This window comes from Cydia pomonella, chromosome 22 (genome assembly GCF_033807575.1).
Source record: "Cydia pomonella isolate Wapato2018A chromosome 22, ilCydPomo1, whole genome shotgun sequence".
Taxonomy (NCBI): domain Eukaryota; kingdom Metazoa; phylum Arthropoda; class Insecta; order Lepidoptera; family Tortricidae; genus Cydia; species Cydia pomonella.
This window is the reverse complement of record NC_084724.1, coordinates 6,296,388-6,323,999: the sequence shown is the minus strand read 5'-3', so window position 1 is coordinate 6,323,999 and position 27,612 is coordinate 6,296,388. Positions and strand designations below refer to the sequence as shown.

General features: G+C 37.3%; 1 protein-coding gene across 2 annotated transcripts; it reads left to right on the top strand.

Moving 5' to 3' along the window:
* The first annotated feature begins 100 nt into the window (after positions 1-100).
* LOC133530082 (guanine nucleotide-binding protein G(s) subunit alpha) lies at positions 101-26,100 on the top strand. Of its 2 annotated transcripts, none has more exons than XM_061867912.1 (11): positions 101-390; positions 938-1,112; positions 18,385-18,514; positions 19,358-19,519; positions 20,296-20,379; positions 20,679-20,812; positions 22,197-22,325; positions 24,137-24,316; positions 24,429-24,546; positions 24,932-25,012; positions 25,743-26,100. In XM_061867912.1, exons 3-11 carry the CDS (start codon positions 18,404-18,406, stop codon positions 25,887-25,889), a joined length of 1,146 nt encoding a protein of 381 aa, XP_061723896.1. In that variant the 5' UTR covers positions 101-390; positions 938-1,112; positions 18,385-18,403; the 3' UTR covers positions 25,890-26,100. The 2 variants fall into 2 exon arrangements, with proteins under 2 accessions (XP_061723896.1, XP_061723895.1); XM_061867911.1 differs by having other exon boundaries at positions 101-489; positions 934-1,112.
* The last annotated feature ends 1,512 nt before the right edge of the window (positions 26,101-27,612 follow it).

Below are 27,612 nucleotides of genomic sequence, written 5' to 3'. Positions count from 1 at the left end.
CAAAAAATGATCGTTCTGAATTTGTGTTTACTTTACTTAAGACATTTAAACCTTATAATTTTATTTTTTAATGTATTGTTCATTAAAATAGGATTAATAATTTTTATATAGGCTTTTAAGTCCCCTATGTCGGTTAGAAAAGTTATTATTTTTTGTTTTTATGATCCTTACTTATATTATAAATATAATCTAGAGATTAAAGTCATTGAAACTTTTTGACAGAAATAAATTATCTCGATTGTATTTGACCACGCCCCTTTATCTCGATTGCACTGAAATATCAACGATAAAACACCTTTTGGCGACATGTTGATTTTTTCACAGGTTCTGTGAAGCCGATACGGATTGCTGTCATTGCTACAAAATGTCTTTGTAGTTATCAGGGTGTAGGTCATTTAATTGTATTCTTATTAACTAATCCGTGCTAATTTTCATATGTTGAACGTATTGTAAAAAGAAAGAAGAGGATCCACTCCGCCCGAATCGAGGGTGTGTATGCAGTGATGCTAGACTAGACCGAATTAGATTTGTATCAAAATAATCTGAAGCTATTTATAAATATTATTTTCTCAGCTTTTACTTATGTTCAAGCGTTAATAGTAACGTCTGGTCTATAATTAACCTGTGAAAGTTTAAATATTGAAGTTTAACACAGTGCAAGTGTGTGATGTGTCCGTACAAAATTTATGAAGGTTGCCATTTTTTCGTGGTAGATATTGTAGATCAGTGTTATTGGGCGTGATCATGTCTCTTGGAGCTCGCGGTCGCGCGGAGAAGCTCAGGAGCACGCTATAGCGCGTTTTCACGCTCGGTTGTCGGAAGTGTCAAGCCAGTGGTTTCCCTAGAGTGGAAACATCGCGAGACCGTCCTGAAAGTGCACGAAAAGTTTACCTAAGTTTTTGAGTGGTCTGATGTGATAAATGGTGGTTTCAGGTAGCGATGCGAGTAGTATCGTATTTGTGGAGGTAATATCTGTGTGGTTGTGCGTGTGAAGATGGCCCACTGAGCGGGCACGACACCACGGCTTCGTCAGTGACGGGCGGAGCGCGGGGAGCGGAGTCTCCTTCGCAGGCCAACCAAGACACCGTGGATAACGCCACCCCCACCTGCTGGTGAGTGCTCTTACATGTTTCTGTTAGCCTGGTGCAGGTGCCTAGTCATTCATCAAACCTGATGTCAATGAACTAAATGACAGAAAGTATTAAGACTATATCTAATTGCATTTTATCAACCTCTTTAGCCTTGTTGGTTGTAAAATTGCCTATGAAACTGGTGAACCAGGGTTCAAATCCCAGTATCATGGAACAGGGACATGCATTTGTGTGATTTCTGTTCCATGTAATGAAGAATTTATCAATTTGTTATACCTGCATATATAGTTATCTAGTATTAAAGTAGCACAAGCCTTATTGAGCATATGGTGGGACTGGGTTATCTTCTGTAAGATTGTCCTATAATGTTAGGGTGGTCCAATTTCATATGGAGAAAAAAAAAGTGGAATAGTTTATCATCACAAGGCTCCCTTTATTATATTATGGAATAGTAATCTGTGTGCCAAATTTGAACTCATTTGCTAATGATTTAGTGGTTGCTATGATTTTGTGATTTGCAATATCCTCATACAAATAAAACAAATGCATAATAACCTAAATGTAAAAAAATTGACTGCCATATTTTTAACATACTTATAACTAATAGATAAATCGTATAAAGAGCCCTTAAAGATATTTCTAAAGCAGAATTATTGATGGGTCAATTTTATTGCACACAATTTTGTATGGCAGAATTGTTTCATTTATAGCGGCCGCTAAATGATGTTTTATTGTTCAAAATTTTGCTATGGATACTTTTTACATAAATTGGGATCAAAAATTGGAAAAGGAATTTTCATAACTTTATATTTTTAGACCACCTAATGATTATATGTACAGGTTAATCCAATAGTCAACTGATACATTGATAAATGATTCAATTTACATCAGCTTTGGTAAATTAACCTGACCAGCGTGTTGGTTGTTAAATACTAGACGGGTCCACACTGACCAAGCATATTCACAAGGCAATTTCCTCAAGCACAATACGGCCAGTGCACCGCCTCGGCAAAGGCACGTCTTCACTGGCCATATTGTGCATGAGGAAATTGCCTCGCAAATATGCTCGGTCAGTGTGCACCCAGCTAATAACACAGTGTATACTCCATATAATGTCACTTGACATTTCACTCCCTAAAACAGAGGTCACCAATTAGTTTCTTCAGGGGTCCAATTTATAAATTAACCAAAATCTGGACACCTTATGGGCCCAAACTAGACGAAAGACATAAGCCCAGGGGTATATTTTTTCACGATTTTCATATTGGTCCCATGGAAAACCTTGTTCGGTATGACTTTCTTAATACATTTTTAATATTCAAGATCACCACCTCAAAATCACCCAACTTGGTATGATCTGTCGGTTTTTCTAGGTTCAAGTATGCCATAGTAAATGTATAGTGAACTTGATCTTAGAAATCGGACATGCTATACATTCTTTTATTCCATTACAGATCAAAATTCGGTTTGATTTTGTCCTTTAATAAGGAGATTAGGAAGTTAAGATACATTAATTAAGGCCGAAACTAGGTTTTACCCTAGTGGCTCCTTTTTCCTTTCTGTGGGGCCAGAGTGTAGTTCAGAGACCTGTATGATGTAAATGTAACTGTCATGGTTGGAAGAAAGACTTGAGTCAGACCAAGATAAGTCGGCAGCAATTTTGACATCCCAGACAGTGCAGGTGTTATTTTAAATGTCAAACTTCTATGTAATTATGATGTTTACTTAACACTTGCACAGGCTGGGCTATCAAAATCGCTGAGATCAGAATATTTGAGATCAGAGAGATCAGAATACAGAGAATCAAAATATTTGAGAGTGATGTTAGATTTTTGATTGTTATCAAATTCAATAGTTTACATTACTATTTTAATCTTCTCAAGGCAGAGGTAGGAATAGAGTGGGTGGCTTTATTTGATGTTCATAAGTGCATTGTAATATGCCAACTTGAATAATAAACTATATTTATAAAAACAAATCTTTACACACTTAACTTAAAATGCAATGGTTGTTAAATTCGAAACAGCATTACTCTTAATATAACTCATTAAAACTATTTGTCACTTTTTTTTCAATTGGTATTAAATTGAACTCTGAAACTAGGTGAATTCCAGAAAAGATTATAGGACATTTTAGTCTTTAAATATGATCAGGAATACAAGTCATTACAGTGTAATCTCACTAATCAGCACTATTAAAAACCGGAGGGTGCCGGATTATTGGAATGTTCGGATTACATAGTCATAGGTAATGAATAAAATAAAGCATTCAGCAACCAAAGCGCACAGGTGTAGAGGGGCGAGGGAGGCGTGGGCGGAGGGTGCCGGATTATTGGACGTGCCGATCTATCGAAGTGCCGGATTAGTGAGATTATACTGTATTAAAAAAAATCGGGTTCCTCATGAACACCATGTATATATAAAAAGTCTTGTAAAAAAAGTAATTGCATAAATTAACCTTTCATAATGCCACAATTTTAAGAAACTTTCCCTAGTTGGGACTTACCTGCGTAAAATTAAGTTTTAGTCGTAGTGAAAAATAATGAGTAAAAATCATGAGCTTAAATCAGTAATTGTCCTGTCGTCTGTCTTTTTCGATTTTCTAATGACATATTTAACTTGAATAAAACATTCTCAGTCTACAATTATTCTATATTCACATCAACTTTGTTTCTGTCCACTTTCATATATATTTTTTTCTTCTAACAAATAAAAGAAAAACTGGGGCCAATTTATGTTGTAATAATAAACAAACTTAATATGAGAATAATACCACTTCAAATCATAATTAAAAACTTATGTATGTATTATTTGATTGAGCTGAAACTTCATGATCTGATGATGGACATAGGATGTGGCCATATGTACTCTGTAATTAAAAAATGCAACCTGGGTTTATTAGAATTCAATTCAATATGTTTATTTCAGACACAACTGTCCATATACACAAAACATACAAGTTAAATATGAAATAAAATAAATAAAAAACTAATCTAACAGACAAATTGTCTCAACGAGTACTAGTCGCCTGTTGAAAGAAAAGTACAGTCAGCAATAAAAGCTTGTCTCAAAAGTGAAATTTTTGATAAAAAAAAACTTATCAGGAACAATAGTAACAATGTCAAAAACACACTTTCAACCAATTACTATTCAATTAAGTTACCAATATTTTGACCAGGTATTTTTAAGATACCTAGCAATATCATATTATGCACAAAATGACTAGTCATGGTCTATGAAGGAAAACATGGAAGGAGTGTCAATAAAAACTGAGTCAGTTATAAGTCACTAGTCAATAATTAAGCCATATTAAAAACAAGTGCAGTACCTACCGTTAAGTTGCTCAACATTGTCTTGAGTCAGACCAAGCTAAGTTGGCAGCAATTTTGATAGCCCAGCCTGTGCAAGTGTTAAGTAAACATCATAATTTCTTGAAGTTTTATGTTTAAAATAACACTTCCACTGCCTGGGCTGCTAAAACCGCTGCCAACTTATCTTGGTCTGACTCTACCATCCCAAACATTGACTAGCTTGTAGAAACTGCAATAATAAAACTAAAAAAACTGACACATCACTCAACTGACAACTCTACTTAGTCAAGAAGTTCTGAAGAAGAGTTCTGTCACAAATATTTTTACTCATAAAGAAGTTACAGGTACAGATTCCTTATTATTCATATAATATAAATAAATAAAATAATAAATATTATAGGACATTATTACACAAATTGACTAAGTCCCACAGTAAGCTCGTAAGGCTTGTGTTGAGGGTACTTAGACAACGATATATATAATATATAAATATTTATAAATACTTAAATACATAGAAAACACCCATGACTCAGGAACAAATATCCATGTTCATCACACGAATAAATGCCCTTACCAGGATTTGAACCCGGGACCATCAGCTTCATAGGCAGGGTCACTACCCACGAGGCCAGGAGGCCAGACCGGTCGACAATATGGTTTGAAAGCTTATTTAATGCTGAATTACTTAATATAGTTGCACCTGTGACCAACAGGTAACCAGTAATCCCACACTTCATTGTTTATCCAAGAAAATGAGGGTAGGAAGCCAATTTCTTAATCTGACATCACTGTTCAGTACCTACACAGTGTTACTTACTGTATTAGGAGATCGGTTCCCTACCGGTTTGAAGGTTTTTTTTAATACTACTTCGGTGGCAAACAAACATACGGCCCGCCTGATGGTAAGCAGTCTCCGCAGCTTATGGACGTTTGCAACTGCAGAGGAGTTACATGCGCGTTGCTGGCGTTCAGCTCTGGCACCCTTACTCATCGACAGGAACATAACACTATGAGTAGGGTCTAGTGTTATTTGGCTGCGATTTTCTGTAAGATGGAGGTACTTCCCCAGTTAGGCTCTGTTCTAGATCTGGAATAACATCAGCTGTGCTGTGCCCTACCACAGAAAGCGAGATGACATTCACAATGCCCATACTTCTCTATTGGACGTAGTTTAAGGACATACCCGGGTCCAAATTCCGGGTATTAGCTGTCCTATATATTATAGTACTTTTTGGTTGCTGATGTACAGACTTGTCACTCTTGTATATAAGAGAACTAAATGCAGGTGACGAAATTACGCTCTTATAAAGTAGGTTCATACAAATGAACAAACTACTACTTTTACTACTTAACTGCCACTTTTTAACACGTATATATAATATATCATCGTTTTTAGGGTTCCGTACCCAAAGGGTAAAACCCTATTACTAAGACTCCGCCGTCCGTCCGTCCGACCGTCTGTCACCAGGCTGTATCTCATGAATTAGGGCTTTTATTAGACAAAAAAAATGCATTCGTGCTATAGCTAATATTTCAATCACCGAGAGCGCTCCATCTTTAAAAAACTAAATATTTTACCGCTAACATGTATGTACATAAAAAAAGCATGCCTGTTTGTCAAAAAACATCCTGAACTCTTTAGATGTAGGTCTGATGTTTTTGCAGGTAACCAAAGAGCTCAATACATGGGACTATTGTACCAACCTCCTTGTCGTACTGCGATCTATCGTAAAAATGCATATAATATGTGCATTGTACTGTACAACAACCTTCCTCAAGACATGAGGCAAATGGAATATAAAAAATTTGCATTAGTGATCACTAAATGGCTAAATGAAAATTGTTTTTATAGTATCCAAGAATTTATGAACTTTCAATTGTACAACTAGCTAATAACTAACATTACTATTTACATAATTATTGACTGATTTGAATTTATTTTATTTGCATTGTAATTTATTCGTGATTATTGTATTAATTTTAATTTAAGTATTATAGTTAAGAAAATGTTACCTCATTGATAACATTTTCATATTAGTTTGTATAATTTTTGCATGTCGTTCACCGACTGAATACTCTATTACCTAATGTACCTTAACACCCTGTACTGTATGTTGTTTTTTAAGTATTCTGGCAAATAAATTAATTCTGATTCTGATTCTGATTCTGAACCGTGTTAAGACAGTTTAAATTTTCATAGGTGATGTATTTCTGTTGCCGCTATAACAACAAATACTAAAAAGCACGGAACCCTCGGTGGGCGAATCCGACTCGCACTTGTCCAGTTTTTTAAAATATAATTTGACAGTTAAACGAGATGGTGTTATACAGCTCCATACATTTTGCGATAACTCTTGATCGTCAAAAGTTGACGGCGCCATCTGTTTTGAATGTCAAACTAAGGGGCACGTTTTTTCTTAGACTGCCTCTCTATTACAATCAATTTTGCTTTTACATACCTACATGTCATATAATAAATGAGTCAATTTCCTTTAAAATATATTTTTTTATCATTGATAAGATAGCCAAACCTAATAATAAATTTAGACTAAATATTGCATCATTGTCCAGTTAAACTTTATTAACCCATTGTACGCGACGCCTATCATCGCCACGTCTATCGTGAACCTTGCTGGAACGTACGTAGGTTGATATTACATATTAGAATAGCCGAGCGAGATAGTTAACGTCTTTGACGGTCAAAGGGTTAACTCAAAACATCTTCTATTACGTTCTGTTCTTGACTGATGATCAAGGCTCGGAAAAACGCCCGTCATTTTGAAAACAACCCTGTTCCGTACAACAGAGACTTCCTTTTACCGATGTCAACGATTAAATATGCTCCAATGACGTCCGTAGACTGAAAACATTTTCGACTCATAATTGGGTCCTGAATGATAAGATGAACTGGCCAGAAAAGTTTCAGAAACGCCGGTACATGGACCCGAAGCCGTATCCTACATACAAAACCAGCTAGACCAACATCACAAACAACTGCACAATAAGTACTGGGCTGAAATGAACACATGTAAGCAGACCAAAGAAATTCTACCGGAATAAAACCACAAGCTCACCAAAATACGACTGGAAATACCCAGACACAAACTACGAAAAGTAGTAGGATTAATTACTGGACATAACACATTAAACAAACACCTACATAATATGGGTAAAACGAACAGCCCCATGTGCAGAGCGTGCATGGAAGAAGAGGAAACAGCGAAACATTCTCCTAGATTGTAAACAGGTAGATGTATACAGGAACAAATACCTAGAGACTCCGTGCACCCTCAAGGAGGCAGTTAGCAACCTGAAGACACTGCTAGGTTTCGTGGAGGCGCTGGGGTGGCTAGAGTAGTGCTACCTCGTTTTCACGCAAAATAGGCACAATGGTTGTCGATTTGCGGAAAATGCTCAGCATAACTAACTGGGTCCTAAATCCATCCTCCTGTACAAATAAATCCTAAAAAATAATAAATCTTGTGCACGTTGGCCGACTGGTGGGACTCACCGTGGCAAAGCACTGGGTGCAGCTACATGCCCCTTTATGTAGGAATTTGTATTAATGTCATGTCATACTAATCCTAGATTTAAGTATTTGTATGTTACTAACACGATACGGACACTGTTCGAAATAAATTGTTTTTGATTTAATTTGATTAAATTATGGTCATGTTTTCAAAACGACGGGCGTTTTTCCGAGCCTTGCAGATGATGATCACAACCATAGAGAAATAAGTAAGCGTAGAGTGCTCACTCCATCCATCAGTTTTCTTACCAAAATACTTATTATTTTCGTAGTCGACATCTAGCGTCAAGTAGTGGATTTTATCAGTACTGCTACTTGACAATAGATGTCGTTTCAAATGGCGGAGTCCAGGGGTTTTCACGAGATCTACAGATCTCAGAACCACTGCCATATACAACATGGCTACGAGTATATTTATGTAGATAATCGGAAAATAATAGTATACCTATGATTATGATGGTCACAGTTGTCGACGTGATAAGGCGTCATCCATTATGTCACATTAAATTTTGAGTTTTTGGAACCCCCCTACCTTGTTACGCTTTTTCCTATATCTTTAACATGTACAGTCAGCATCAAAAGTAGCGGATCAAACAATGCATCATAAGTATCCACCATTCTGTAATAGCTTAACAATAAGTGATAGTTCTATATGTAGAACAGCTAAGACTGTAAAAGATATACTTTTGAACGTGAATTCAAGAGATCTATCTATATTTGAAGAAGTTATCCGAAGTATCAGACACTTGGCGCGTTGTTTCATCACTGTCACATTTAGGTTGGTTAAAATCTTTCGGGTTCCTCGTGAGCACCGTGTGTAGATGCATAAAGGTATACGAGTTGGAACCCGGCGACGTGTAGCTGTATATCATTTCGACATTTTCGACCCCGACTGCAGAACGGTAGCGCCAGGTTCCGAGTGAGAGTGAGAGGGCAATAATGATCTGCGGTCGGGCGACACGTCACTCGGCGACGCGTCGCTGGCTACGAATGATATTTCATAGAAATACACAGAAACCAGTCGATAGATGTGTCGTCTGCAGTCGCGACACGTCGCCGAGTTCCAACTCGTACCTTAATGCTCTCTCCCGGTCACACACCGGAGCGCCGTGCTAAGAACGGAGTCTAGACCCAGTCTTATCATTACGAGTATGTCTATATTTAAGAACAGTCCGTTTTCGTAAACCGCTTTTATATCTTTATTGTTATCATTGTTGCTAAAAATTAACGGCATACAACGCTAGTGCTACAGATTAAACAATATCACGTAGTACCCATAGTACAAAGCTTTCCCTGGGGCAAAGAGAATTAGGAAAAAATAGAGGTGGATTGTCAAAGAAAATTTTGTAGCCACCGTAAAACTTTTAGAACGCCATTTGACGCTCCTTATTCTTTCACTAATATGTGTTAAATTTGTTAAATATCTAAAAGTGACGCCATGTAATAGATCAAAGGCCAAAGGTATGGCCGCATCGCTGTGGCTACAACATTTTCTTTGACAATCCATCTCTATTTTAAATTGTTTTTGGTTTGGGGCTAGAGTCGATCTGTGTAAGATTGGTCCCAAAAATGTATTTTATTTATATCTAAATTTTTCATTCCACTGCACTGCAGTTGGCCAATTACATTTAAAAAATCTTTTTTCTCTGGCCTAATTTAATGAAATTCTTATAGAATACGGCCCAACTAGTCGCAAAATAAGTGGACGTCCATTGCGTGAGGTGTTTTTGAGGATTGATCATCCTCCCCTTCTGGTGAAATGTCGTAAGATTTGCCTCGCTCCCCTCCCCTCACCCCTAATATCACTTGAGATCTTTTAAAGTTTGTGTATTGAGTATTAATGCTATGGATTAATTAATTTAATTGTTTTTTTTTATCATATTTTCTCGAATTTTAACACTATTATTTGCCAGAAAAATAATAACGTGATATTTGCCGAGACCCCCTTATCCAAGTGATATTTGGTGATATATGTAAGGCTTGAGCTTGACCCTCTCCCACTTGGAAGCTCACCAAGACGTAAAATACGGAAAAGTAATGAGTTTCCATGTATGTCCAACTAGCTTCATTGTACGAAATATGATAGTAGACGACTACCAACTACCACACGGAAAGAAATTACATGTTGATTCAACCAAAAATCATCCGAAATTACACATCAAAATGGCGCCAATATTTTTTGGACGCAACAAATTCGAATTTGTTATCAATGCAAATAAAAATCGTATCTTTTATGTCTACACCCCCACGTTACTATCAGCTATGACATGACATCTGGTAATTTACGATGATACTCGTAGTGTATTAATGACGTATCGGGAAAATGGTCAATGAAAAAACCTTTACGATAACCTATACGTATGACGTTTTAATGACGTAGGGCTGGGCCTAGTTTTCCTTATTAATAAAGTCGTTAGAATTACAAAAAGCGGTTAGGTTGTAAAGAACCTTAGAAGACACACAACAAGCATACATAAAAATGTTCAAGTCCATTTCACCCCCATAAGTAATGCGAGATCTCACCAAATGGGCCACCCTGTTTGATAAAACTAATATACTAAGCCCTGTTTCACAATGTCCAAGTATTGGATAGCTAATTAACAAATAAATTAACTGCCAGATAAAACCTACCTTAAGTTGTAAATATATTTATCTACCAGTTAAACTTATTTGAAGATTGTGAAACGCCAACGATGACTTTATTCGTCAGATAAGTGGCTTGTCGCTTATCCTGTATGAAAGGATAAAACATAAATAAACTAATTGAGGCCTTAAAGTTTTATGCGTAAGATTGTAAATAACTAATTTAACTACCTGCCTAGTGGCTCTGTGAGCTTTAGACCTGTGGCGATTCCCAAGGCTCCGCCATTTTTAAAAATTTCTGAAAACTGAATCGACGAAAAATAATCTATTAGGCGGGCATTGTTTTTAGGATTAAAATAGCAATAATAAAAAACAAAAACACAGTATTTTTAAATTTAAAATATGGCTAGGGTAGGAGACATAATATGGGGAACAAAATTTGTCATCAATATTTTTTATGAAAAATAAAATTTTAAAGGATTTTATATTAATTCATATATTTTAATTAATGAAATATAAAAGTACGGATATGTATCATGGATATCGATAATACCTCGTTTATTTTCTGAAAGAATGACATGCAACACGGCGGGCAAATACGGCCATGTGTGTAGCCGGCGTGACATGTAAATAGTGACATAAATACGTGCGTGTTGTTTACAAACAAAACTGCGATATGAATCAAGTGTTTTTATGAATTAATAAAAAAAACCTCTGACTCATGATAATGTAAATGTAATGATAATGTTTTGTACTATAAGATTGTTTTCTTTTGTGCAATAAAGATTAAATAAATAAATAAATAAATGACTAGTTTTAAAATTAACATACATTTACCCACTCATTCAGAAGACAAACATTACAAATCACAGTTCATTTCCCTGATTACGACTGCCGTATATTAATTAACCGTTTATTTGGTTAAGGTTGTAAACCTTAAAGTGCGGATGTCGCTAGTGACGTCACAGTTGCAATTGCTGAATTCGCGTTGAATGACGGTTGGTCAGCTGGCGCAATTGGTAACGCGTTGCACCGGCAATCCAAAGATGTGGTTTCGAGACTTTCGAGTCCAGTTGGCCAGAGTTGATCATCGTTATTTTTTTAAATTGTGATTGTCATCTGTATACCTATACAATTTATAGATTGTAATGCGGTACGTTCCACAATAAAAAAACTAAAAAATATTTACATTTCTGCCGTATATTGATTACCTGTGTACTGGCATCGACATCTGTGTATCGACAAACGTCAAATGAAAAGAAAAAAATGCATTAAGCCCGTCACAGACGGAGCGATAATATATATTAATATACCGACAGATATATAGTATAGCTAAGCACCACACACGCCAACAATACCAAAATATATATCGCTGTCTGTCTAGCACCTACATTGCGAGAGAAACGAAATATACCAAAATATATCGTAATATACCGACCTATATATCGCAAGGTATCTTAAGGTGCCTTGCTATAAGATATCGTAAGATACCAAAATATATATTATAGCTTCGTGTGTCGACTCTGTCAAATGATACGCAAAATATATCGTAAGATGCCTTGCTATAAGATATCGTAAGATACCAAAATATATATTATAGCTTCGTGTGTGGACTCTGTCAAATGATACGCAAAATATATCGTAAGATGCCTTGCTATAAGATATCGTAAGATACCAAAATATATATTATAGCTTCGTGTGTGGACTCTGTCAAATGATACGCAAAATATATCGTAAGAGGCCTTGCTATAAGATATCGTAAGATACCAAAATATATATTATAGCTTCGTGTGTGGACTCTGTCAAATGATACGCAAAATATATCGTAAGAGGCCTTGCTATAAGATATCGTAAGATACCAAAATATATATTATAGCTTCGTGTGTGGACTCTGTCAAATGATACGCAAAATATATCGTAAGATGCCTTGATATAAGATATCTTTTAGTATATTATCGCTCCGTCTATAACGGGCTTTAGGTTGACGGATGCTACCAAAAGTCACGTGACGTTTCCATAGGTGCATTATTTACATTACGATATTTACAATTGGCGTTTTCTATCAACGTTGTCATCTCACCTTGGCTAGGCCCCAGGAAAAAAGTCAGTTGTACCATGTTCATTTAAATAAATAAATATACACCGTGTTTTTTTTTCCTTAATTTTAAGGGTGCATTCCTGAGCTTAAATTAAGTTACTTTCTCAAAATCATTGGTTTTCTAATTAACTCCATTTCGGAGATAATGAATAATGTATTTTTATCTGATGAAGCCCCTACGAGCGTGTACACTTGCCTTTACATATTAAATATTAATTAGTATTCAGTAGGAGTTTATACATTTGCTACTAAACGTAAGTATTATCTCGCACGAACGATGTTCGAAACACTTCGAAATGACACTGGTATGTCATGTTCAAATAATAATGCCCGTGTTACAACAACGATATATAGTCGTTGATAATTAGGGTTCCCACCCATACTATAATATATAGTATCGTACTATAATTTAGTAAATTGTACTATATATTACACAAAAACAATATAGTATGATAAATACTATATTTTTATCACTAAAGAAATGGGAATACATATGTCACCGACATACCATCGTACGATTTGGATTTTCAAACGCTGCAATTCGCCTCAAATCGGTGTCCTATTTTTTCCCAGTAAATACTTTATTTTTTCTGTATTTTGGCAATATTTTTTTTAATTATGCCAATTTTGTTTCCTTAAACGTAGTTATCCATTCCCCGAAGTTAACGGAATTAAATAAAAACACGGTGTATATAGACGTTCAGTTGTTGGTTTACTACACCTGTTATACTAATGATGTTATTCGTATTATTCCTAAACGTCTGTCAAATGTAACGAGCCGTTGATAATCGTTTGTCTAACCGTCATTTTGACATTTGCGTTTGATAGAAAGGGACAAAATTTTACGAAGTTTGTATAGTTTTATAAAGTCGTAATATTTTAAGTCATTTTCATCACACTTGCTCGAAAAAAATCTTATTTCATGCAGGTGTACTGAAGAACAAAGATCTATATTGTTTCCGCGGGAGTTAATTTAAAAAAAAAAACTGTAGGGAATTATAGCTTTTTCTTTTTTTTATTATGTCACTAATTCATACAAATCCAAGTAGCGGAAATGAATTTTACTTTTAAAATACTGACGTTTTCAATTTAATATTTTTGCTTATGTTTAATGATTAATTTAATAGACGTTTAAAATATTTTTACATAATTTTCAATCATGGCTGAATGCCGAATAGGTCTGTGCCTTTGATACCTAACCTGTCAAGAAATTACAATATGGCGGACGAATGTTTCATATGTCACCGTAATTAAGAATTATTTCGCTTAATTTTTTTTTTCTTAAGTGTGATGAAAAATATTGTGTGTAACTCCGGGGGTAAGAATTATTGCAAACTCGGGGCTTTAATTCCCTCGTATCCAGAATTTCACTTACAATTGCTGAATGCGATTTCACCATCATAAAACATATTTAAATTATCAACAACACTGGGAAAACCAAAAATGAATCACGATAGGAAGTTAGAATCGTTATGCTTCTGATAATAGAACTGGGTTTGTAAACCACTTTAGGGTTCCGTACGCAAAGGGTAAAAACGGGACCCTATTACTAAGACCTAAGACTCCACTGTCCGTCTGTCTGTCTGTCACCAGGCTTTATCTCACGAACCGTGATAGCTAAAATTTTAGACAGTTGAAATTTTTACAAATGATGTATTTCTGTTGCCGCTATAACAACAAATACTAAAAACCGCCCAAGTACGAGTCGGATTCGTTCACCGAGGGTTCCGTACTGTTTAGTATTTGTTATAGCGGCAACAAAAATACATCATCTGTGAAACTTTCAACTGTCTAAGTATCACGGTTCATGAGATACAGCCTGGTGACAGACGGACGGACGGACAGCAGTCTTAGGCCCTCAGCACACGGAGCGTAAGCGTAGCTTTTGTTAAGTGAAATCTAATTAGTTATTAGTTGATATCATGTAGTCGCGACGTCAGATGTCTTCGGCAGATGTATCAACGATGTTACTTTCTTGTCAGATGAAGATTTTTTTTATTGTTTGATTATGACAGATGTTTTGTTTTTTACGCGTGTATTACGCTACGCCTGTCGTAATGACGACAGAAATCTCATACGCTACGCTACGCGACGACGCTTCGTGTGCGGACTTTTTGAACTTATACGTGCTCGCAGCGCTCTCGTTCTACGCGCGTATTACAATACGCTTACGCGTCCTTTTCGCTTATGCGCCGTGTGCTGAGGGTCTAAGTAAGTAGTTTTGGGTACAGAATCCTAATAAAAACAAGAAAATATTTTTTAAAGTGAAGGGGCTACCGTACAGTTCGCGTTCTTATAAAAGTTCGGAGTAAAACCGAAATAAATCGGTTCCAAGCCTTGGGGTAACATACCTATATAACTTTCTCATTCTACCGGGTAGCTACCTCCTGCTCATGTAAGCCCGTGAGTGCAAGGTTTAGACCTTGACAGACCACAGCCTTGCACATACAATACTTGTGGCTGATATACATAATATATCTCTATAAATAGATATTGCATTAACGATATTTGTACGAACATCTTTGCGATGCGGACTCGGCAAATGAGTCGGGACTTTCCTTTCCTAAAAAAAAAATACAGAATATGTATTCTTTTATTAACGAATTTTCTCGAAAGCGTAACGAAATACATTATGCGTAACACGGGCACTCTTTGAAATTGTAGGCACGAGTCTCAGAAACCCTTGATTTAGTCGTGTTTCTAATGTGAAGAAATATCGTTTTAAAATGCAACAAAGGAGAGAATATGATAAATTGACTAGTCGACAAACATATTTTTGCCAGGTTTTCATCAACAGTTTGGAAGTTAATACGTACATAATATATATCCAATAAATTCAAGAAATACACACAAGGAACCCGAAAGATTTTAACCATGCATTTCTGAAGCCAAAAGAAGGAAATAATGTTATATAATATGAGTTTAATGAGTTTATGTAAATTTAATAAAAAAAAAAAATGTTTTTATTTTCAATTATTGAATGTATTTGTACGTAAAAAGTAAATGTTATTGGTAAAACTGGCACTTAATAGTACATTACGATACAAGTGCGAAAAATAGGAAATTGGAAACGAGTGGCGATAAATTAAAACACGACCGAAGGGAGTGTTTTAAATCGACACGAGTTGCGAATTACCTATTCGCACATGTATCGTACAACGTTTTACAGTACATATGGCCCTTTAAATGTTCGACACAGTAACGTAATATGCTACTTCTCGCACTAGTGCTATAAAGTAGCCCCATATGTACTGTAAAATGAATTTATGGTTTTTTTCGTAACACCTAGTTGTTGCAAAGAGCTTGTCACTTTTTGACATCTATCTATGAGGTTATTTGGACTAAGCCCCATAATGGCATCATCGCCATCAAAAAGGCGTTTTGCACTAAGTAACAATACAAAAAATGTTTTTTTTATTCGTATTAACTCTGAAACTAGGCGAATTCCAGAAAAAAATATATGACATTTTAGTATTTAAATTCCATCAGGAATACACTGTTAAAATCTTTCGGATTCCTCATGTTACACCGTATAGGTATATTATTATGTTCTGTTTATAAATTCGCGTTGCTCCCAGAGACTACCAGTTAGTCCGCAGACCAGCGGTTAAGAATCACTGATTGAGTATTTTGATCGAAGAATCCATCTTCGATTAAAGATAAAATTAGGTACCTAGCATAGATGTATAACAGCTGGTATAATTACCTACATAATAATTAGAGCTATATATAGATCTCTTGAGGCAATAGAATCCCACGCCATTGTATTGTTTTTGCCAATCAATCTGTTCAATAGAATAATCTTACGATTCACATCGACAGACAGGTGCCGGAGCGCACCTTACTAGCGTCAACGGATCGTGAACCTTCTGTACAGTTGTTAAATTTTATATTAGCGGCAGTAACGCATCCGCGGCTTTTCGCGTCTATTGCGCTGCTACTCATATTTGACTTCTACATTTAGTAGCTTTAACAATAATATATTCTGTTAAAATAAGAACCGCGCAATTTGGATACTTCTCTGAGATACCCCCGTTACAGGCTGAGCCTAGTGTGGGGATCAATGTACTGCTTCTCCTGTAATGCCAAATATATTTTTAGTTTAATTTAACATATTAGAAGCTTCTAATGACTCTGGCAAGATGCGACCCGGCTCCAACGAAGTTACGGGAATCATGCCTACAGAAAAAAAGCATGTTCCCATCGTTCCTCTTCGGGGTGGATTCAATAAGTGGCAAGGGCTTGTGGCGGTCCATGTCAAATCGTCCATTTTTGTCTTGGATGATAAATCTCACTACTCTTCAAACAAATAAAAATGGGACTGTATCTGAAAACTATTAATTAGTAAATTTTATTATATAATATTTGGCCTACAGGGGAAACATTAAACGTACCACCGCAGACTTCGTATTGGTGCGACGCGTTGCCGAGTTATCTCGCTGTCTTAGTTTAAAACCTTACCACTTACTTCGCTCTGACGTCAGCGGCACTACTGATCTGCGGTCGGGCTCGGCTACGTGTCGCTGAGTTCGAATGGGGTTTCATAGAAATCCATAGACCCCAGTTGTGACGCGGCGACGTGTCGTTTACGGTCGCCTCACGTCGCTGGGTTCCAACTTGTACCTTAATGTTTCCCGGACATGTTTCACCAATTTTCTCTATAAACATTTTCGCTAATCAGTTATAATCATGACTATCATGAGAGCACAATATTCTGGGAAAATCGCGTAGCAATTGCTTAACGCATTTATCAAATAGAGATTACAATCCTACTCAAATACTTACGAAGTTCCTAGAAATGTTGTGGGTAATCTCTTCTATTCTAGTTAAGGGTTGGCATCCGGCAATACATTTATTTGCTTTTGGTTTGTAATTTAGGTAAATCGTGGTTTACGACATTTTATCATTATCTCTCCAAGTGGCATTCGTCGTTTTTGAGTTGTTGGGATTTTTTATTTTATTTTAATTAATCAAATTTCAAATTTAAATGATCATATATTAATGCTTATAGAAATAATTTTTAAAATAAATACAGGAAAATTGAATTATTTATGAAAAATTTCAAAAATATTTAAAGCCGGTACTTATTTTAGTTCCAATATTTGTATTTTTTCTAAGAGTGAGCCTGGAATGTTTCTGTTTTTTTTTATTGTTTACGTGCTTATCGCCACGATATTAAAATCTCAAAGTTTGCCATTAAGATTTAAAAAAAGAACTTTTTTTTTCATTATTATTAATTTGTTAGTCTTTTTTTAATCACTAATGTTTTCCAAATAAAACGTATAAGTCTCAAAACTTTAACTGGTACATATTTATTCAAGTTTCATGATGAAGCATTTAAATTTTCGACAATTTGTAACCTTATTTTGAGCACCATATACTTTGTCAATTTCTTCCACAAGCCTTAATTTAGGATAAATAAAAATTCTAGAACCGAAACATGTGAGATCAAATTAGTTAAAGATCGTTTAGCATGTGTTCACGGCGACAAAGGCCGTCGGCATAATGCCTGATTAGCATATTCGTTGCATTACTCTGAACAAATACTCGTACAGGCTATGTAACTAGCTAGCCCTAACTATTTCGGCGATATTGCTTTATTGAAAAGACATGGAATTTAATTTACAACTTAAGGAACTAATTAAATTATTTAATATTACAATCAGCGTCAAATATATCTAGCTATGCTAGCAAAGGTGTGTTGCAATATTTAACATACAATATAATCAAAACGTAACCATGTTTCTTAAGAACGTCCTCTCTTTGCCTTCAGGTGGGCAGCTTGGTCTGCCATGGGGTGCTTCGGGTCGCCCAGCGGCAAAAGCGGAGCCGACGGCGGCGACCCTAGAGAGCAGAAACGGCGCAGCGATGCCATCACACGACAACTGCAGAAGGATAAGCAGGTGATTATCCATCTTATGACAACGAGTTAAGGTTCAAACTTAGTCCGTCGTCACGACGGCGTCGTGACATGGCTGGATCGCCATGTAAAGTGACTGGAAGAGCGATGCTATCATACAACTGCAGAAAGATAAGCAGGTGATGTTGACTTTCAAATTTCAAATTTAATCAAATTTAGCAAGACATGTTGGCCGTGGGTACTAAGCTCAGCATATGCTAGACTAGCGTCCAGCGCTGGTTTTCAGTTTTGCCCCTTTTTGTTTAGGTCTGACGAAGTACATATTGATCTTTTCTGAGCCGTTAACTTGCGGGGTGCTTAAGGTTTTCCGGCGGCAAAAGCTGAGCCCAGAGAGAGAACCGTCGCAGCGATGCCATCACACGACAGAAGGATATCATCGATCTTATAACACCGAATTAAAGCCCAGTCTAATCCGCTGTGCGATGGCAGGGTCGCCATGCGCGGATAAATCAGTTAATTATGGATTCTATTACATCGTGGTAAAGTTTTACGTTATTTCGCACATATGTAAGAGAGGCAGGACGCAGAAAGAGGAGCTATGTCATTGTCATTACACGAAAATTGCAGGTTAGCTTATAGCAATGCGGAGCGGAGTCACGAGTCAAGACACAACCTGTCCTGTTACGGTAAACAGCGCATCTTACTCTGTTTTGCCGTATCAGGGAAGAACATCTGCAGACCCATGTAAACCTCGACCTTATAACAGGGCATCAAGGTTTAAACTTGATCCTCCCTTCATATTTACAATTGATCTTATTGCTAGTCCCTCAGATGACAGTGACTATATTATCGTGCAGACTTAAAGCTGTTTCATTATCTTTTTCAGCTTTACCGCGCCACACACCGGTTACTGCTATTAGGCGCCGGCGAGTCCGGCAAGTCCACGATAGTGAAGCAAATGCGCATCCTCCACGTCAACGGCTTCTCGGACAAGGAGCGGCGCGAGAAGATCGAGGACATCAAGAAAAATATACGTGATGCGATACTTGTAAGTAAAACATTATATCACTATCAGGAAATAAACGAAAACGTTCTATTATCACATGGCGATCACACATCGTGACCTCGTTCGGCTCTGACTGCACTTATAATTATCCAAAGAAGATCGAGGACATCAAACAAATAAATATACGTGATGCGATACTTGTAAGAAAAGTATTCTGGGCATCACATGGCGACCTCGCCATCGTCAGTTTGGTCGTCCTGCCATCATTATAGCGAGTCCCTGATGGTGAAGCATCTGGGCATCCTCCACGTAATTAGCTTCTCGGACGAAGAGCGGCACGAGAAGTCAGAGGACATCAATAAAAATATACGTGATGCGATACTTGTATGTAAATAGTTCTGTAAATATATAAATAGTATTCCCTGAAAAATACGATCTAGGTACCATGAAAGCATGTGTGAATGTGTTATAACCGTTCTTTTAGATCCATTCATTACATTCCAACAAATATGCGATGAGAGTTGTTCATTTAAAAAAATAATATTCGATCCATTTACTTTTCATAGCGTTATACTCCTCGCACGCAATGAGCGATGCTCTAGACATCGCTTGGTGTACCTTTCATTTCATTATTTTATGGAAAGGTTCTCTACGCGGCGCTCGCCTTCTAAATGTCCGCAGTAATTTAGAAGGCGAACACCCACGGGATAATACTGTTCCGTGTATAGAAGAAGAATTAGAAAACAAATACACTATAAAATAGGAATAACAAAGAATCTTGTTAATATTACCTCTAATTTGGCATGTTTTCCTTGCAGACAATCACGGGTGCTATGAGCACCCTGACGCCGCCAATACCGCTGGAGAAACCTGAGAATAAGCATCGCGTCGACTATATACAGGCAAGTCGAAGACATCGTTATACCAAAAAGAATTGAGTATAGAGGCGTCTTGTTGAAGTAAATTTTGTAGTCAACTAAATTTACTGCCATCTCTCGACACAGGACTAAAACTCTTAGAATGGCATAGGCTATTTGATGCATGATCTTTTACTGATATACAGGGCCCGTACATTTCATGCCGTTGATGGAAAAATTACTTCACGCCACAGAGAATCATTTGACAGAAATTGACAGAAAACTTATTTGAACTCATATTTATATCTGTTGACATAATGCAAACTGGTTATTCTCGTTTCCAGGATGTAGCCTCCCAGCCAGACTTCGACTACCCGATGGAGTTCTACGAGCACACGGAGGCTCTGTGGAAGGACCAGGGCGTGCAGCGCACGTACGAGCGCAGCAACGAGTACCAGCTCATCGACTGCGCCAAGTAGTGAGTGACCTTAAAACTGTTTCTATGCTTATTTAGCTTTACTGTGGCCCCAGCCAGACTTCGACTGCCCGATGCAGTTCTACAGCAACACCAGCTCTTCGACTGCGCCAAGAGTCACATATTTACTTCAAAGTTCACTGTCTTCAAGATATTTGGCATCAAAGTTGAACAATTAGGCCAAAAAACTGGTTTCCTGGCCATAACTTTTGTATTAATTAGTTTAAAATTAAAATCTCTGACCAATTTTTAGAGACGTCGAAGACGAATCCAAATGTGTAGGTTTTGTACATGTAAAATCCTTAACAGCAATCGAGTAACGAACAATGTGTTTTTTTAGACAACGTTTAAAAAATATATGAAAAAATAAGTGTTTGTTGCTTTCAAAATCTGGCAGAACAGAATGGAGATAAAAGATTAAAGAACCGATAGCCTTTTGTCTTATAATTCTATCTATAGTGCAAATGTAGGAGTAACGACTCAAAACTAGTCAAAAATCGATGTAAACCGCGGGGAGCCGATGGATGAGAGCGGCTCATCAGGAGTACCAGCTTATCGACTGCGTTAAGTAGTGAGTTTCATACTAAGATTATATTTAGTTTACTGGAGGATAGTGAAAGACCGCTTCCTCCATACAAACGTAGTCCCTATTTTTCTGGCAAATATTTTACACATTTATGCATGTTAAGCATAGCTATGTCCCTGTGTTTCTCTGTACGACATTTTTCGATTGTTTTTTTTATTATTACATAAGTTAGAAGCAAAAAACGAATTCCATATAAAAGGTTCATTTGAAGGTAAAATAGGTGGAAATATTACATCATTTTAGAAAAGCTTTCAAAAATTAACTTTTTTTTTTGACTTTTTTGTAATCAAAGATATTTTCGATACTTATATGGTACTCAAATCAATTTATTTATTGTTTGTATAGCGAAGCGTTCGGCCACGACCCTCCTAACTTTACTCTGAATATTCACCATAAATACAATTTTCTCAAACTTGAAATGAAATGTTGACATGACTTCAAATTAGGTCCGGAAATACTACGTATCAGGTGCGATGAATGAAGATGGTATGCAAAGGAATTACAAACAGCCTTACACACCTAGGTCTGTAAAACAACCTTCTTTTGTTTTTAAACGTCAAATTGTGACACATGACGTCTTGGCATTCAACCATCAAATAGTAGTAGATTCGTCATTTGTTTTTAGCTGTGTAAACCTACGAAACAAATGGACTACAACTTTTATTCCATTACAAGTTTGAGAAAAGCACGTTACAAATCTCGGCGAGAAACGCAACCTTTCGTTTCCCGGCCTCTATTGTAATGTACTATTACATTACTCATAAACGATTTTCGGTTGACTCAACATGACCCTTGTTCCAGCTTCCTGGACCAGGTGCACACAATAAAGCAGCCCTCGTACACGCCCTCGGAGCAGGACATCCTGCGCTGCCGAGTGCTCACCTCGGGCATCTTCGAGACGCAGTTTGTCGTCGACAAAGTCAATTTCCAGTGAGTCCATATTAATCACACTTGGCCGAGTATTATACACTATTCACCCAATAAAGGTGGAGTTGCTTAGTGCTCATAGTAGAAGCTTTGCTTAAACCGCGCTTTTTTTTGTTAGCGACTAGACCGCCTGTTGTTTACCTATTCTTTATGTGTTGTATTATTTGTACTGTTTCTGTATTGAGGTGTGCAATAAAGTGTATTTGTATTGTATTGTATGTATCTTCAGGTATTTAAAAGAATGTAAACAAACCACAATTAGGTATTCTATTGGGCAAGAAAATTCTTTAAGTCAATTAAATTTACCCCATGTGCCAAAACTTACAGAAGTTTTACTACAATACATTACTTACTCAACGAAGCTGCTGTAATCGTGCTACTTTGTTAAGAGGAATATATCGGGATGATTTGATTAATCAATAGTAATTTCGTGTTGTAATATTAGCTATAGGCGCGTTGGAGGGTCTGCCATCTTGTGGCCTGAATCGGAACCATAAACATGTACATTTACACGTCACGTGTTTTCTTGTGAATAGTAGGTTCTGCCATCTTGTGGGCTACATCGGAACAATAAACATCACATTTACACCTCGCGCCAAAAATCTGACGGCTCCTGTGCTGCCTCCTACAGTTCATGCACGCTCCCTATTATTTCACCCCAGTAAAGAACCTAAAACGAGATCGAATATTTACACGAGTAAGTGAAATAGGTTAAAGCCAGAACGATGAAGAAGGAGCAGATCCAGGCAGCTTTCTATTTATGTAGTTGGTTAACTGAAATGTTGAAGTACCCAAAAATGTAAAAACACATTGTTTACATTTATTTACCTACCTAAAGATACAGAGTTATAGTTTGGGGCTAGGTCGGTAAGTGTAATTTATATAATTTTCTCCGACATTGTGTAATGTTCTTACTCCGTTCAGAACATACACAAGTACATTCTAACGCCATCTATGACTAATTATGAGAAGCAATCGTCACTAGGGTACATCTCTAAGATGAGTTTACGATTGGGAAGTTTAGGGTAGCGGTAGAAAACGGGCCGACCCTACGAAGAAATAAACGCGGTGAGAGTCGCTGCAGGCGTTTGTTACTGCAATGGCAGACGCAATAAATTAATATTTTAAGACATTATACGGTCATTGTGTGCGCATAGTTCCGAAACATGAATATGTGAAGTTCGTTGGTGTGTACAAGTCACGGGCATATGGGAACGCCCTTTTTTTGATGTACGGAATTGGGCCATACGAAATAAATGTTAGATAATAACAAATTGACACTCAACCGTTGAAGGATACGGGTGTATAATTCGCCGTTAAAATCATCGCTAACTTGGCCCAGCGGCAACGTTGGTGGAGAACGGTGCAAGAGGTTGCAAGTTCGATCCCCGGCAGGACCAATATACTGTTTCTCTTTTATTTATTTTTTTGTTTTTATTGTTAATACTTTTTATTTTATTTTCTTTCATTTAAAGTGTTTTGTTTCCTCTGCTAGTATATTTATTTAGATAAATTTTTCCGATTAGCATAAATTTATTTTTACGCTTTATTTTTAAGTTTTTCCTTACTTCGGTCCAACCTTTGTTTACTTAGTTTTAATTTTACTCATACTTATTTGTTTTGTGAACTTCAATTATATGTTACTAGCAACGCTGTCAATAGTTTCCTTGGTATACATTGCACGAACCCTGATCATTACAATTGACCGCATACGCCGGCGAAACAACGTTAGGGTTGACTACGTTTAGGATTTATTTTACATTTTTTCCCCGGCCCAAGATGACAGTCGGGTAACACTTGAATTTGAATTCCAGTATGTTCGACGTGGGCGGGCAGCGCGACGAGCGGCGCAAGTGGATCCAGTGCTTCAACGACGTGACGGCCATCATCTTCGTCACCGCCTGCTCCTCCTACAACATGGTGCTGCGCGAGGACCCCACGCAGAACCGCCTGAGGGAGTCCCTCGATCTCTTTAAGAGCATATGGAACAATAGGTACGTTTGGTTTGGTTCAGGTTGCATGGCCAACCTACTGAACACATTTACCCTAACGGTGACAAAAAAAAATCGGGTGGATAAATGTATTAACAAAAATGTTTGTCGACAGATGGCTGCGCACGATATCCGTTATCCTGTTCCTGAACAAGCAGGATCTCCTGGCAGAGAAGGTTCTCGCCGGCAAGTCGAGGATTGAGGATTACTTCTCGGAGTTCACGCGTTATCAGGTCTGGAATGACGCTTACGCTAAACCTTTTAACGAACATCTCATCGCCTCATCAAACTCCAAAAAATTTGCAGTTTGGCAGGATTTTTATCGTATAATATCTAAGTGTGACTTGGGAAGGTTTCTCTTTTTATTTCAAATTCCTTTGCTTAGGTAAAATCAGTAGGTAATAACTTGGCATTATTGAGTAGCAAATCACAACAAATCGTTTTAAGTAATTGAAGAACATTATGCACGACGGAAGTTGTGGTATAAGGAGTTTTGTAAGATCCTGGTTTCCAGATAGATCACTTCTTTTATTAGCAAAACCAATAACGACCTTGGTATTTATATGAGATGTATTTTTAATATGATACATAATATTTAATATGATATTCTTATCTCAGGTTCCCCCGGACGCGTCGCCGGACTCGCGCGAGCACCCGGAAGTAGCGCGAGCCAAGTACTTCATACGGGACGAGTTCCTTGTGAGTATGACTTTACTATATGTTTTCATCCGAAAAGGGTAATAAACAAACTTTGACCACGCTAACATGGCAGTAACAATGCATGAATATCCTTCTTCATACTTGACATGAAAACTTGGCATAATCCCGCTCTAGATAAAGAAAGACGAATAGTGGACAGGAATGCGTGAACGCAAAAACAACGGATCGTTGTTGTAATAATAAGATATCAAAATCATCATCTTCCTCGTGTTGTCCCGGCATTTTTGCTCATGGGAGCCTGGGGTTCGCTTGGCAACTAATCCCAAGAATTGGCGTAGGTTCTAGTTCTTAAGAAAGCGACTGCCATGTGATCTGGAATAGGAGAGATTTACCCAGAGGGTAAACTAGTCCTTATTGGGATTAATCCGGTTTCCTCACGATGTTTTCCTTCACTAAAAAGCAACTATTAAATATCAAATGATATTTCATAAGTTACGAAAAACTAATTGGTACGAGCCGGGGTTTGAACCCGTGACCTCCGGATTGCAAGTTGCACACTCTTACCGCTAGGCCACCAGCATTTCAAATTATAGATTTCAAAATATAGACTATTTCAAAAAATCACTATTCACTTATTATACTGCTGTCCCATTTCTCGTATATCGTCTCCTTATATGGTGACCCTGCCAAGGATTCCGTTATTTATTTACCGCGGACTATAGAGTTATAGACGCCTGCATTTTTTAATAGTGATGATATGATTTCGCAGCGCATCAGCACGGCGTCAGGCGACGGCAAGCACTACTGCTACCCGCACTTCACGTGCGCCGTCGACACCGAGAACATCAAGCGCGTGTTTAACGACTGCCGCGACATCATCCAGCGCATGCACCTGCGGCAGTACGAGCTGCTCTAACTGATACATTACACAGGCGAGTGTCAATAGAGGAACTCTTGTATACATCCATTTGTCACCGTTAGGTTACAAAAGAAGACTACTGCTGCTCCGCACTTAACGTGCGCCGCCGACACCGAGAACATCAAGCGCGTGTTTAACGACTGCCGCGACATCATCCAGCGCATGCACCTGCGGCAGTACGAGCTGCTCTAACTGATACATTACACAGGCGAGTGTCAATAGAGGAACTCTTGTATACATCCATTTGTCACCGTTAGGGTACAAACGAAGACTACTGCTGCTCCGCACTTAACGTGCGCCGTCGACACCGAGAACATCAAGCGCGTGTGCAATGGCTGCCGCGACATCATTCAGCGCATGACCCCGCGCAGTACGAGCTGCTCTAACTGATACATCACACAGGCGAGTGTCAATAGAGAAAGACAGAAGAGTTTTATACATACCCATTTGTCCCCGTTAGGTTTTATTCTTGGCACCGTTAGATTGGAGTTACTCATAGTGTATTTGCCACGTGAATCATGAAGCACAGTTCTGCCGCGTCATCATCCAGCGCATGCACCTGTGACAGAACGAGCTGCTCTAACTGATACATCACACAGGCGAGTGTCAATAGAGAAACTTGAGAAAGAAAGAAGAGTTGTATATATCCGTTTGTCACCGTTAGGTTTCATGCTGACGACCGTTAGATTGGACTACGGATAAATTTTTGGAATAAGCCCATACTGTATGTAAGATGTTTTCAGCTTTTAAAGGTTCGGTTACTCACTCTGTTACAATTTTACTCATCAAATTATTCTGAGATGACTTGTCACAAAACCCGAACAAAATACAAGTACACTATATAAGGAACTTTAAAAAAACTAGGCAGGGAGCTCATTTCATAGCCGTAGCGTTCTCAGAAACCAAATTATTCTAAATATTTATTTATTTTAATTTCAGACAAAACCATGCTGCGTGGCAGTGAAGCGCGGACCGTATGACACCAATGCCGTCGGGCACAGCAATATTTACATTTGTATTACTATTGTATACACGTATTATTACCCAAGTCCCTATTGAACTACCCACTTTAGAACTCCCGTGAAACTCCGACATATTGAAATATTTAAATTGGTTTATTAAAGTCTAAATATTACCGCGTAATGGACCCAAATGATACGACGGACGGCATTTTAAATATCTCAATATCTCCCAAATTCACTTTTAAATGTGCTTAAAGGGGTCACTCGTACTGATTCAAAACCAATAATGTGATGTCTTTTTTTATTAATGAAATTTCGTTACAGCAAATACCAAACAAGCACAAGTAAAAACACGTTTAATACGTAAAGTGACACAAACATTAGTCGTGTATTATTTGGAATAACATTTCTAGTAAAAGACGACAAAACGTGATCAAGTTCGCACAAAATGAAAAGTAAATTGCATAAACAATCACACACTTCTTTTATATTTGATTATTTAGTAGCTTAAAATTCACGTTAGAATAACGCTGTTTCTTTCTACCTATTTAAAATCGAGTTAGATTCTGCCTCGTAAGAAGAATATGTAATATAAGTGAAAATGCAACATCTTTTTTTAAATATTTATTTTTCGTAATTAACTAACGTTTGATAACGTTTTTTTATATAGTTTTAAACATGTATGAAAGTGACTACCAATATATTTTTCTATTTAACTTTCACTTTTTACTGGTACATTGGGTTGATGCACTAATAAA

Excerpts from the sequence above, each read along its gene's own strand:
- LOC133530082 (XM_061867912.1), top strand. The coding sequence starts at position 18,404 with ATGGGGTGCTTCGGGTCGCCCAGCGGCAAAAGCGGAGCCGACGGCGGC. Across the intron at positions 18,515-19,357 it reads AACTGCAGAAGGATAAGCAG|CTTTACCGCGCCACACACCG; the intron begins GTGATTATCCAT and ends TATCTTTTTCAG. Across the intron at positions 19,520-20,295 it reads ATATACGTGATGCGATACTT|ACAATCACGGGTGCTATGAG; the intron begins GTAAGTAAAACA and ends TTTTCCTTGCAG.